The sequence below is a fragment of the Pagrus major genome, chromosome 5, assembly GCF_040436345.1.
Source record: "Pagrus major chromosome 5, Pma_NU_1.0".
NCBI classification, from domain to species: Eukaryota; Metazoa; Chordata; class Actinopteri; order Spariformes; family Sparidae; genus Pagrus; species Pagrus major.
Window position 1 is genome coordinate 31,050,844 of NC_133219.1, and position 13,131 is coordinate 31,063,974.

General features: G+C 42.0%; 3 protein-coding genes across 4 annotated transcripts; all 3 read left to right on the forward strand.

The window, feature by feature from the left end:
* Window positions 1-496: 496 nt before the first annotated feature.
* On the forward strand, window positions 497-3,662 carry LOC140995465 (betaine--homocysteine S-methyltransferase 1-like). Its single transcript, XM_073465466.1, has 8 exons — window positions 497-725; window positions 1,535-1,667; window positions 1,773-1,885; window positions 2,172-2,363; window positions 2,473-2,620; window positions 2,723-2,905; window positions 2,992-3,220; window positions 3,308-3,662. The coding sequence occupies exons 1-8, from the start codon at window positions 708-710 to the stop codon at window positions 3,495-3,497; spliced, it is 1,206 nt and encodes a 401-aa protein (XP_073321567.1). The 5' UTR covers window positions 497-707; the 3' UTR covers window positions 3,498-3,662.
* A 377-nt stretch (window positions 3,663-4,039) lies between these two features.
* LOC140995466 (betaine--homocysteine S-methyltransferase 1) lies at window positions 4,040-8,286 on the forward strand. The gene is made up of 8 exons (XM_073465467.1): window positions 4,040-4,114; window positions 5,031-5,163; window positions 5,287-5,399; window positions 5,551-5,742; window positions 5,824-5,971; window positions 7,149-7,331; window positions 7,463-7,691; window positions 7,811-8,286. The coding sequence occupies exons 1-8, from the start codon at window positions 4,097-4,099 to the stop codon at window positions 7,986-7,988; spliced, it is 1,194 nt and encodes a 397-aa protein (XP_073321568.1). The 5' UTR covers window positions 4,040-4,096; the 3' UTR covers window positions 7,989-8,286.
* A 1,517-nt stretch (window positions 8,287-9,803) lies between these two features.
* On the forward strand, window positions 9,804-12,842 carry kgd4 (alpha-ketoglutarate dehydrogenase subunit 4). Of its 2 annotated transcripts, none has more exons than XM_073465469.1 (5): window positions 9,804-9,893; window positions 10,160-10,259; window positions 11,497-11,560; window positions 11,687-11,895; window positions 12,367-12,842. In XM_073465469.1, the coding sequence occupies exons 2-5, from the start codon at window positions 10,206-10,208 to the stop codon at window positions 12,382-12,384; spliced, it is 345 nt and encodes a 114-aa protein (XP_073321570.1). In that variant the 5' UTR covers window positions 9,804-9,893; window positions 10,160-10,205; the 3' UTR covers window positions 12,385-12,842. The 2 variants fall into 2 exon arrangements, with proteins under 2 accessions (XP_073321570.1, XP_073321571.1); XM_073465470.1 differs by having other exon boundaries at window positions 9,806-9,893; window positions 10,163-10,259.
* The last annotated feature ends 289 nt before the right edge of the window (window positions 12,843-13,131 follow it).

Genomic DNA, 13,131 nt, shown 5'->3' on the forward strand with positions numbered 1-13,131 from the left:
AGTAAGAACAGCAGATTCTCACAAAGGAGAAGCTGATGCCACCAAGCTTTTTTCTCTTTGTCACTGTTTAGTCTTGAGTGCCAAGACTAAAGGGGAACGTTACCAAATGGACAAAGTGCATAACACTAGCTTATCTCTTCAGGCATTCGCAAAAGATTCAGACTCTGAGGACACAGCCAGTCTGTAAAGTCCCTAGTTGCATCAGACATTTAAGGGGTCGCATGAGGAAGACGAACGCCTGAAGGATTCTTTTTGAGGTTATCACGATGGTTAACTAAGAGGTCATGAACGTGTACGAACATTTAACTCAATGAAGCTAATTTGCACAATAAACTCTTGTAGAGTTGTGTGTGTTACACATTAATGATGCCCACAATTTGTATTTGCAACAAATCCCACATGGTTTGGGAATAAGTTAAATTTTAAACACATTAACAGATCGCTCTCTCTGTCACATATCCCTGTTTTACCTGAACTGCCTGTTTCAACCCATGGCGTCTTCATTGATCTGTGAGCCAGACTACGTTGCACAATTTCCAAACAGAAATTTGGCAATTATACAGAATTGTGGCACCGACATGAAATCCTCCCATAGTCGCCAAGCAGTATAAAACGGGCGAGGAGCTTCTCTCGGCACTCTCCTGCCCAAAAGAGGGGGTTCACTGTTACCAAGTGCTTAGTGCTGCAACTGAAACTGGGAAAAAGAGATGGCACCTGTAAAGAAGGTAAAACAACCTCTCGGAGAACAATCCTGTATATATTTTGAATTCTGTTATTCTGTCTAGAACAGAGATTTCCTCAGGCTTTAACATCGTGCAGTGTAAATACATACTACGTCATAGTTGTCCTCTTGGTTGATGGACTGTGGCATTGTAAGGAAAAGGTTGACGGTGCAGGTTTCGTGTGTGTGTGCTTGCACTTGTGGTTGGTGAAACAGCCAGACTAAAGCAGTTCCCGCTGGAGAATCTTAGGTGAAAAAGTGCTTTTACCTTTGTACCTGAACCAAAGCGTCTCTCACATAAACACGTTCAGAATCATAAGATTTTCATTGTTCACAGAGATATTTGTCCCTCTATCATATTGTGTCTATATATATTGTCTTTAAATCACGTATATATTGTCCAGACATTATTGTCTTTCTTTGCAGTTGCATTTCTAGAGATATTAAAGGGACACTGTTGGATATTGGTAGACTCAATTTCTAATCTGACAATAGCTACTGTTGCTCTCTGTTAGCGGAGAGTAGCACTGAGACGAGGCACCCGAGAACATGCTTAAAGTCACATCCTTTGGACTGTCGTGGAAAATCTGACTTTCAGAAAGAAATCCACAGTCCAGCAGCTTTAAACAACTAAAACAAATCGTCCAAAGGCTTGTATAGACAACTGAGGTCTCATTTTTCACTTCTCGTTACAATCCGCTCAATAAAAAAGTGATTAATACATGTAAATTTCTACATAGAGCCCCTTTAAGTTATCCACAGAATATGAAAAAGCGTATGTGTCCTTCAGTATAGATGTTGATGTGTGTGCAGGGAATCCTTGAGCGTCTGAATGCCGGGGAGGTGGTGATTGGTGATGGAGGCTTCGTGTTTGCCCTGGAGAAGAGGGGCTACGTGAAGGCCGGGCCATGGACTCCCGAGGCTGCTGTTACACACCCTGAGGCTGGTAAGACAGGCAGCACACGTACACACATTGTATCCAAAACCACATGAAGCCCAGAGATACACTGTATTTACCTTTAATATGACAAAATCTGTATGTTTCCATCAGTGCGGCAGCTGCACAGGGAGTTCCTGAGGGCAGGAGCTAACGTCATGCAGACGTTCACCTTCTACGCCAGTGATGACAAACTGGAGAACAGGGGTCAGACTCTGAAATACACTGTGAGTACTCAAATACAGCACTTTAAAGCCAACATTAGCAAGACTTTGCAGATCTTGAAAATTCACTGTATCCTGTACTGATTGTGCATGAAGAGGCAAAGTCCGTCTTCTTCTGATATCTCCCATTGGATTTTATTTTGAAAAAAAATATGCAAGAGACAACGTGTTGATCCCGTTTGAACTGTGCCATGGATTACACACAGGACTCAATTCAAATAATAACTTTGCAAGTCAAGAAATTCGAAAAGAGCATGATCATCAACAAAAACATGCCTAACTCTTTCAGGGGGCACAAATCAACGAGGGGGCCTGTGACCTGGCAAAAGAAGTGGCCAGTGAAGGAGACGCTCTGGTAGCTGGTGGAGTGTGTCAGACTCCATCCTACCTGAGCTGCAAGAGTGAGACGGAGGTGAAGGCCATCTTCAAGAAGCAGATGGAAGTGTTCATCAAGAAGAACGTGGACTTCCTGATTGCTGAGGTGAATTCACGTCTGATTTTTGAAGATTTTAATACACGTGTCGTGTCAGATCTACTCCAATATGAAACACGGCGCTCAGTGGTGACTCTTGTTGTGCCTGTGATTGCAGTACTTTGAGCACGTTGAGGAGGCCGAGTGGGCAGTTCAGGTACTGAAGACCAGCGGAAAGCCTGTGGCTGCTTCTCTGTGCATCGGACCGGAAGGAGACATGCACGGCATCTCACCCGCAGAGTGTGCTGTCAGGCTGGTGAAAGCTGGTACGTATTTAATCTACCCTGCATGAAAATCTATCCTTTTGTTTACATTTAAGTCAGCAGTATTATCTGATATGGCATCAATCATTTCCCTCTGTTCTCCAGGCGCCCAGATCATTGGAGTCAACTGCCACTTTGACCCCATGACCTGTGTGAAAGCTGTCAGGATGATGAGGGAGGGAGTGGAGAAGGCCAGGCTGAAGGCTCACTACATGGTGCAGCCCCTGGCATTCCACACCCCCGACTGCAACTGTCAGGGATTCATCGATCTGCCAGAATTCCCCTTCGGTAATATTTTGCTTAGACATATAAAAAATAAAACATCATCAGGTGACACCTTTTCATGATTGCCTAAATTTTCCTTCTGCTCTCAGGTCTGGAGCCCAGGATCCTGACCCGCTGGGACATGCACAAGTACGCCAGAGAGGCCTACAAGGCTGGCATCCGCTTCATTGGTGGCTGCTGTGGCTTTGAGCCTTATCACATCAGGGCTGTGGCAGAGGAGCTGGCCCCCGAGAGAGGGATAATGCCCCCTGGCTCAGAGAAACATGGAATGTGGGGTGCTGGTCTGGAGATGCACACCAAGCCCTGGGTCAGAGCCAGGTAAACCATCCCAGGAACAGTTTTAGGAGTAGAACTATTTGGTGAATCTCTTCTTCTGTGTCTAACTTGCGTCTTTATCTCCTCCAGGTCCCGTCGTGAGTACTGGGAGAATCTGATGCCCGCATCCGGTCGTCCCAAGTGCCCATCCCTGTCCACGCCAGAGTGCTGGGGTGTGACCAAGGGCCACGCTGACCTGCTGCAGCACAAAGAGGCCACCAGCAGCCAGGAGATGAAGCACGTGCTGGAGATGCAGAAGAAGGCCAAGTCCACTGCATAAGCAAGAAAACCGAGCCACCCGTCCCTTCAGTACAACAGAGGGACGAGGGAGAAGGAGTCTTTCCCAGTTCTGTTTGGAGATAAAAAGCACTTGTAACAGCGATGCTCCACTTGTGGAGTATTACCATGTAAACCCCAAAACAATAAATCTGAATTTGTAACTTAATTTTTGCATGTTGTCATTGTGGGATGAGTCTTATTCATTCAAAGAAACTTATAAAACTGTCTGTAGGTATAAACATGTCACACATTCATTGACTTGGAAGTTACTCAATACTGACTGGTCTGTAAAAGTGGCTGCCAACTATCAAAAAACCAGAAACCCCCAAACTCACAGAAGGACAGTCAAACACCAACAAGCGTAATTAATCCGGACCGAACTAGTAGCACAAACTCACAATACTCTCATTCAGTTAAAGAGGGGTGGAGGGGAAGGAGTAAACATCGTGGTTGTGTAACTTGGCTCTTGCCAATCAGAGTGGCTCTTACGTAGACCCCTCCCCTTCCTCAGAGAGATTTATAGTGGCACTCTGCTCCACTCAAATGTCGCTTCTGCATCTCAAAGTTTGAGCAGTCAGGGGTCCACACAGCTGCAGGATTATGGCACCAGGAAAGAAGGTATGTGTTGACTTTTGGGGAGAGACTGACTTGCAGAATATCCATGCAAGGGAATAACAACTGATAGTTTTGTGGGATGCTAATAACCATGATGTGTGATGTGTAATTGTAAAGACTCTTGAGCTCCAAACTAAATCAACATATTGAACAAATGCATGTAATTCAAGGGTAGATTAAGACAGATTACAGAGAAAAATGTTTCCTAACTTTTTCTAGTTGTGTATGTTGTGGCATGCATTTTGTATCTGAGATATTTGTGTATGAGATTTCATACACAGGCAGGAGTGTTTCTTAGATTAAAATTTGTGAATGAATCAATCAATCAATATACAGCTTAACTGCAGTGAATTCAAACTCATTGCAGTGATTCTCTTTTGTTAAAAGTTTACACTTTATAACTGAATGTGGATGCAGATGGATTTTGCAGACACGGAGTCTAAAGTGCAATAAATAAAGCTGAAATGGTCACACATGTTAAACTCTGACAGCCAAGAGTGCTGGAACCAAAAGGCGCAGGACGATCAGTCGTTGTGAGCAGTGCAGCTGTTCTCAACATGTGTTGCTTTCTCCATGGCTAAGGGGGCACTGAGAGAACGGGGGCATATGGGAATGGATTTGGGAAAGAGGAATAATGTAAATCGTATTTCTAGTTTCTATATTCCTTAAAATATAACCCTTCTAATACAGACTTGAAGCCAAAAATAAAAAGCCAACATGTTTGGCTCTCAAGGATGATTAACGTAAGGCCATAAGAAGGGCCATAACTCTGCCCAGGGCCTATATTAGAAAGTAGTATGCTGGTGTCAGCTGGTGTCAAGTGTTCTTTCGATGAAAACCTGCAGACCCTTGGGCCTCAGTGGCCTCAGTGGCCCGAGTAATCTAGTCAATCTAAGCTGACATAGATCCACTCTCACAGGGAGTCTTGGAGCGTCTTGACGCTGGGGAAATCGTGATCGGCGATGGAGGTTTCGTGTTTGCCCTGGAGAAGAGAGGCTATGTGAAGGCCGGTCCCTGGACCCCTGAGGCCGCCACAGAGCACCCTGAAGCAGGTGAGAACAACTAGTTCAACATCAAATGGCTTTTTTATTATCCTTCCTTTAAGCATTCTGGGCCACAGTTAAGATGGATTTGTCAGTATGTTTTCCTTATGATGTGTTGTGTTTGTTTTTCAGTGCGACAGCTGCACAGGGAGTTCCTGAGGGCTGGGGCCAACGTTATGCAGACCTTCACCTTCTACGCCAGTGATGACAAACTGGAGAACAGGGGCAACAAGCTCACCCACACCGTAAGTTAAATGGGACATCGCACTTACATAAGAATAAGCAGAACATCGAAAACATAGAAAAACAGTAGCTAAGACGACTCAAATGAACTTATGTTCCCACTACTACTTGATTCTCACCTCTGTTTCACCATAACTTGGTTTTGTTCTGCAGGGGGCTCAGATCAACGAGGCCGCCTGCGACTTGGCCCGTGAGGTTGCCAATGAGGGCGACGCTCTGGTTGCCGGAGGAGTGTGTCAGACTCCATCCTACCTGAGCTGCAAGAGTGAGACAGAGGTGAAGGCCATCCTCAAGAAACAGCTGGATGTGTTCATTAAGAAGAACGTGGACTTCCTGATTGCTGAGGTAGAGATTTTTTCTATTCCTCTTTGTTTAGTAATTTCTGGTGGATGTTTGTGTTGACGTCTCTGCCTCTCCGTCCTGCAGTACTTTGAGCATGTTGAAGAGGCCGTGTGGGCTGTGCAGGTGCTGAAGGAGACAGGGAAGCCTGTGGCCGCTTGTCTGTGCATCGGACCAGAGGGAGACATGCACGGTGTCTCGCCTGCAGAGTGTGCCGTCAGGCTGGTGAAGGCTGGTGGGTTCAGTGTTCTGTAATATACTGATGATCAGAACAGGTTGTAGATCTAAAAAGGGATAGCCCACAGTTTTTAGATAGATGGTATAAACAGTAATATGAAAGTACTTGTACTTTATACCTCTGCTGCACTATATCTCAGGGGAAAATATTGTGCTTTTCACTCCACTAAATTTGTCTGACAGCTTTAGGTACTTGTTACTTTTCCAATGACAAGATTTCATATTCGTCCTGTCCAGTGAAAACCACGTATCTCTTTATTTGGGGATTTTGATTTCTAATGTTTTTGATCAGATAAAGGATGAAGTGTTCCTTTGTGTGTTTAAAAAAATCCTTATTTCTTAAGCTAAACATACTATTACAAGTAGTACTAGTACTAGTACAATTTTGAGGTACTTTTACTTTACTTGAGTATTTCCATTTTCTGCTGTGTTATACTTCTACTACATTTTGGAGGCAAATATTGTACTTCTTACTCATCTATATTTACTTTATAACTTTAGTTACTTGTTAATTTGCAGATTACATGCTGCATCAGAGCCAAAGTACCTCATTGTTTGATTTATTTATTTTATCATCCATTAGATTTGAAAAATAAAAAAATAAAAAAGATTACGATAAGAGGAAAATGCAGAATATTTGATCCAATAATCAGTCAGGCCAGCAATCAATATAGTATAAACATACATCTAATTATATGTTAATTTACTTTTACTTGTGCCTTTGACACTTACAAGTACATTTAATATCAGATACTATAAGACTTTTACTCAAGTACAATTGTAGGTGACTTTAACTTTCATCAAAGTATTATTTTAACACGATATATTTACTATTACTTACACACAATTACTTAACAGGTTCATATTAACTCATCTTGTCCTCACATGACCCCTCTGTAGCGTGTCGTAAGGTTTCTAACTGGTACACATGAGATATGACAGATCTGTTGTCAGTCGTCTGGTATTATGAATTAACTGGGACCAGCCTACTGTCCAACACTGTTTCTGGTCATTTTGTTGAGTCCCAAGTGCCAAAATCATTAAAAAGAATCATTGAAATGTCTAATTGACTCAGGCAAAGAAGGAGGACAAAACAACTGTGGTTTGCAGTTGTGGTTGCAAGATTTGCATTATCTGCAACAGTCAGTTCACACCAAGTGTACGTTCTTCTGTAGGTGCCCAGATCATTGGAATCAACTGCCACTTTGACCCCATGACCTGCGTGCAAACTGTCAAGATGATGAAGGAGGGAGTGGAGAAGGCCGGGCTGAAGGCTCACTACATGGTGCAGCCCCTGGCATACCACACCCCCGACTGCAGCTGTCAGGGATTCATCGATCTGCCAGAATTCCCCTTCGGTAATATTACAGTGTTGCATTTAAATGTTAACATTCAGTTAATGTTATTGTGTCTAAAATTACATTAACTTGCAGCAAAGTCAACCATTCAACACAGAATTAAATGTGTATAAACCTGAATCTTCTGTCAGGTCTGGAGCCCAGGATCCTGACCCGCTGGGACATGCACAAGTACGCCAGAGAGGCCTACAATGTTGGCATTCGCTTCATTGGTGGCTGCTGTGGATTTGAGCCTTATCACATCAGAGCTGTTGCAGAGGAGCTGGCCCCTGAGAGAGGCTTCCTCCCAACTGCATCAGAGAAACACGGCAACTGGGGTGCTGGTCTGGAGATGCACACCAAGCCCTGGGTCAGAGCCAGGTCAGAGGCAACTTTTTATTTGTTAATGTGACACTGAACATCATATATATGCACCTAAACCCAGTCAAATGTGAGAGAGTACTAACGTATGTGTATTTTTGTTTTTTTGTCTCATTCAGAGCCCGTCGTGACTACTGGGAGAAACTGAAGCCAGCCTCTGGTCGTCCTCAGTGTCCCTCCATGTCCATCCCTGATGGCTGGGGTGTTACCAAGGGCCACAGTGATCTCATGCAGCAGAAAGAGGCCACCTCTCAGGACCAACTCAAGCAGCTGTTCGACAGGTCAAAGAGCCACTGAGTCAACTCATCACCTACAGTTGAGCTGAATCAAGCAGTCGTGCCGTGGAGCTACTGACGCTGCACAGTGGTCTGCACTGTCTGAATACAGTGCAGCACCTATCAAACATAATATCAGGGCCGAATCTTCAATTGAGATTGGCACTGTTCTGTGGATGTGTTGATTGTAAGGATGTAGTTTACATGAAGCCACTGTGGTGTCTCAAGTTAAGAGTCGGCCCATGTTAAGATCGGGACCTTTTTTGCTTTCCATGGACCAGTTTGTTTAATAAAAATAAAAATTTGAATTGGTCACTTGACTGTTGAGATGTAGTTTCTTGGTGTGAATGGGTGGATGAAGGCAGGGTGGCGGGGCATTTTCTATCTCTGCTTTAACTGTTCCATCATCTGTAAAGATGTGATGATCATGGCACCGTGCCCACAGGCAAATTTATGACTGTAAAGAACTATTATGCATTGACAAATATAATATAATCTTAAACAGAGCCATGTTTTAATTCAAAATAAGGGCTACCATTTCATGAGTAGGCCTATTTTAGATATTATATGAGCTGTGCAGCAGTTGTTATTATGATTTTCATTACTTACAAGTTATTCTTACCATGAAAAAAGAGAAAAAAAGGCTGTTTGGTGAGACACAGGAAACAAACACATATTATTGGCTCTCTGTGGTCTACAAAAAGAAATGTCAGCACAAGCCGTAGAGGTTTGGAAATCCCTTTGTCTGCGCTGTGCTTCAAGGGCTGGAGACAGGATGGAGATTATTTATGAATGTGTAATTACACATAAATAAAGATAGAAATCTCTGGAATCATGCAACAAATTACAAATCCAGTAGATGGCAGTGTTCTGATATCATGGCCCATATGCTTGACATTGGCCACAAAGAGCCTAGTAGGAAAGATGTTCCCCCAGCTAGCAGCAATCACATGAAATTGGGACAGTACGCTTGTGTTTAAAGTGGTCCTTTATTCCAAGTGTTGTCAAAATTTTAGACACCACAAACTAATCTATAAAACCTGCTCCACAGTATTTTCTGATCAATGGTTTAATATCTTGTATGAAATGGGCCCTCTGTTGATTTTACAAGTTCAAATCAAGATGATTACTAGGGGTGTGGGGTTTAGAATACATCGGGGAAGGCCTAATAAAAGATGTTTTAAGTTAAATTATGGTAAATGTAGGCTAGGGCAGTTTGATCCATAACAGGGATAAAACATCAGAATATCCAGCTTCTGTTGCCATTATTTTGACCAATTTTGTATGTCTTTAAATTAATATAATGAAAGAACAATGTTGAATATGGTATATTTAATTAAGCTAACTTTCATGTATACTGTTTAAGTGGCATATTATATTGTAGAATGACTAGCTGTCTCTATATTATTATATGTGATTACTTAGTATTTGTGCTTTGTTGCATGAGAGATTCATGTTTTAGCTTGAATATCTTTAAAGTGAACTGTGAATTTTCTGCGGGTGACACATCTTCCTCGGTAGAAGATCTCTGCTGCTTTCCTCATCTTTGATTGGGCAAGCCTTTCCCACGTGACCACGTTATCCGTTCCGTTTTCTTTTTTTCAAGGTGGAGTGAAATTAAAGATAGGGTATGATATTTTGCCTTTGCCTAGCACTGTAGTCTTTTACTGACATTTTTAGGTATCACACAAACAATACTCTTGTCTCGTGGTTGCTTTATGAGTAAAAAAAAAGCCTTTGGAGCCTTTCTGGAATCGCATTGTATCGGATTAAGGTCTTTTATTGGTCTATTCTCGTATGTCCTTACTTGACAGGAGGCTAACTTAACGTTGCGTGAACAGGCGGTAGTATGGCCTCAGGATTTGACCTCGGAGGACAACCTTTGTGACAACACATCTGTCGACTGCTTACCATAAACGCCAGAGAGGTAAAGCCATAACTAGAGTTAAGGAATAGCTAATAAAATATTAATTTATACCTTCTAGCCTTGGTTATGCGTGTCATGAAGATTAACATGTTAGCTTTAAAGTTTAAATATAAGTCTCATATTGACGCTATTTATCTGTAGGCTGCAGTAGACATGCCCACCTGCACCATTATCTTTAACTGCATCCTCTGCACCACTGTGTGAATTATGCTATAGAGACTTCACTGTTTATAATAACAACGGCGCCATCTTGTGACTCGTTTCAGCAGCTACAAGGAGCCTTTATTTACCGGAAGTGAACCTGAGGTCGTCATGGGGAGCAAAGTCAGCTCCAAAATGGCTGCCCCCACCGCCCGAGTCATCCAGGTAACGTTGCTCCTGATTTTGAAATTACTCCAGACATCTGTGCGTAGAGCTCAGATGAATATTGTGTCGTGAAAATGCCACGTTTCTGTTGTTGTGAGCAGTTGATGAGTTATTTTTGTGAGGCCGCTTTAGCGATACGTGGCGTTGTACCCTTGTTGATGTCCTTGTTAGACCGCAAAACACTCAGTCATGTCCTGTATGTTATCGAGTCGGGACAGCAGCAGAAACAGTCTTTTACTGACTAAAACAATGTTGACATTAATTGAAGTTTTTACCGTTTTGGCAGTGTTGTTAGCTCGGTCTGTCACGGCTAACCACTGGAGTCAGATCAGTTCAGGAGGTAACCTTTGATAACTGACAGACCTGTTGTTTGTTATTCAAAATCAGACACAGCTTTATTGATCAGGTGTGCGTAAACATACCAGGAGTTTGACTCTTGTTTTAAGTTGCTCTCATTGTAATTTACATAACACACAAGTACAATTTACAGGACGATAGCATGGACATACAACTAAAAACAGGGACGACAAGGCTGAACATGGACGAGTAAAAAATAAACAAAAAGTTAAATCAGTCACTGAACTGTTGTATTCTCAGTGACAAAGATATTGTATCAGTCTTTTTTATGTCAACAGTGTGGATATTAAGACAGTAACTAGTGATTATTTGCATACAAAGTTATCTTTTGATTCATTTCAATTAGCTGATTAGATTTTAGTATGTCTGTGAATAGAAGAAGCAAATATTTTAATTTTAGAGGTTAGGACCACGATGTTTTGCCACTTCTGCTCGCCCTCTGATCTAAACAGTTCATAGAAAATAAAAATTGTTGTCTGTCATTTGTTTTCTGACACTCTGACGGATTGTTTCAGCAATGGTATGGATCAAATTTACTTGCCACATTCATCACTGAAGAGTTACACTTCAAGTTTTAACTGCCCATGCTTGAGGTTTCTGCCACTGAACTACTCTGGTGCTCATAGCCTTAAAAAAGAAAAAAAGAAATTTGTAAAGGTGAAGCCAGGATCAACTTGCTGGCAGCTGTTGTTTCTGGGAGGGTTCAGGATACCTCAAAGACTCAGCTCATGAAACTGAAACATATCTGCATGCCAAGATCCATCATGGGGAAGTTGGAAAATATCTGTTTTGGTTTGGGGTAACTGACCTTTTAACTAACACACAATTCTTAATTCACACAGCTGTCTTATTTTACGTGTGTGTTTGTGTGTGTTTGCAGGCTATTCGGCCTCATAATCCCCTGATCAAATTCCCCAAAAGAACAGACATCCCAAAGCCCAATGGTGAGTATGAAGAAAGTGAATAATGGATCGATAGTTTATATGATTGCCTAAATGAAGGAACCCACCCTTTCTGATTTGTCATTGGTGCCTTTTATTAAGAGTGACTATTTTTCTCCTCTTCTCTAGCCCAAGAGGCGTTGAAAACGCTAGCAGCTAACTTCTCACCGCACAATGCTCCGGGTTCTCCTTCAGCTGCAGCGCCGCCTCCGTTATCGAGACCTCATGTACCTTTGACCCCGATCCCTGGCACACCAGACACCCTGGCCTCTATTCAGCTGTTAACTGCGAGGTACCGCAGGAGACCGATGACGGTGGACGAAATGGAATACATCCAGGTGAGGGCACCACTTACATGTTAGACCGTATCCTGAACATTTTGCAGATAAAGGAGGGAAACTGTCCCGCCAAAACGATCAGTGGAACATTACATTTTGTAACAGTTACATGAACCTAACCTTTGTCCTTGGTTAGAGATAACAATACATAGTAACCTTTTGGCCTTAAAAATCCCCTCATGAGTTGTCTGCCTTGCTGCTGTAGGTGTAGTGTAATTTTTCAGTGTACTCCAAAACTAAAACCTGATGAAATAAATTGGAAGTTTGTTTTGCACTGACACGCACAGTGGATTTCTAACAGTAATGGAAAAGCAGGTTAACAGTTTTGCAAAAACTGAAAATGTAATCTAGATATACTTGGCCTATTTAGACTGAGTGCATGTGCAATATCATGTATTATGGGCGTTCATCTCATGTTCCTGAGAGTATTTTTAACAGATTTGTTTTTTCTTTTGTGCCTCCTTCCCACAGCGCGGTGGACCAGAGTAACATGAAGCGACTGAATCACTGCAACCAAAGTCCTTATCTGTTGGAGATCAGTTTGTGTCTTTACTTCTGTTCCTCAGCACAAGAGAACCTAATGCCACATAAGACATAATGTAGAATAAACTATTACATACATCCTGTTAAAATGTACATACGTTTGTTTGGTTAGATGTTAAATCTTTATTGTATTTTTAAGTCCAAACTGAGGGATGTTCATTGTATTACGCACAACCAAGCCATCACCAAAACTACCAGGTTTTCCTCATTGACTGTACCGGCACTGCAACTATTCCTTACAGTTCTTGTTTCATGTCAAACCTTGGTTTTAAAATACCAGCTCAACTTGAACTTTTGAATTTTGTCATAATTTATTTGAGCTACACTTTCAGTCCCATCATACCCAAATCCAAGCATGCGGCTCTGGTATATAGAAGAAAATAAACGCTTTTCATGCACTGCAATACACTGATCTGTTTTTTTGGAGCTAAATAAGGCTGAAAAGATGCTGGATTTCAAGAAATGGTGTTGGGTTCTTGTGAACTACTGGATTTAAACAATTAAAAGAATATTGTATTTTGATTGTGGTGTTCCTATCATGCTTGATGTAGACACGTAGACACGAGACAAGCAGAAGATAAGGACATTTATAACAGGACATCATCATCAACCACATCATAACTAGGATCAATCAATTTATTGTTGTTACCATTGCTGGCATGCTCTATATGGTAAACATTAACAACATTGAAA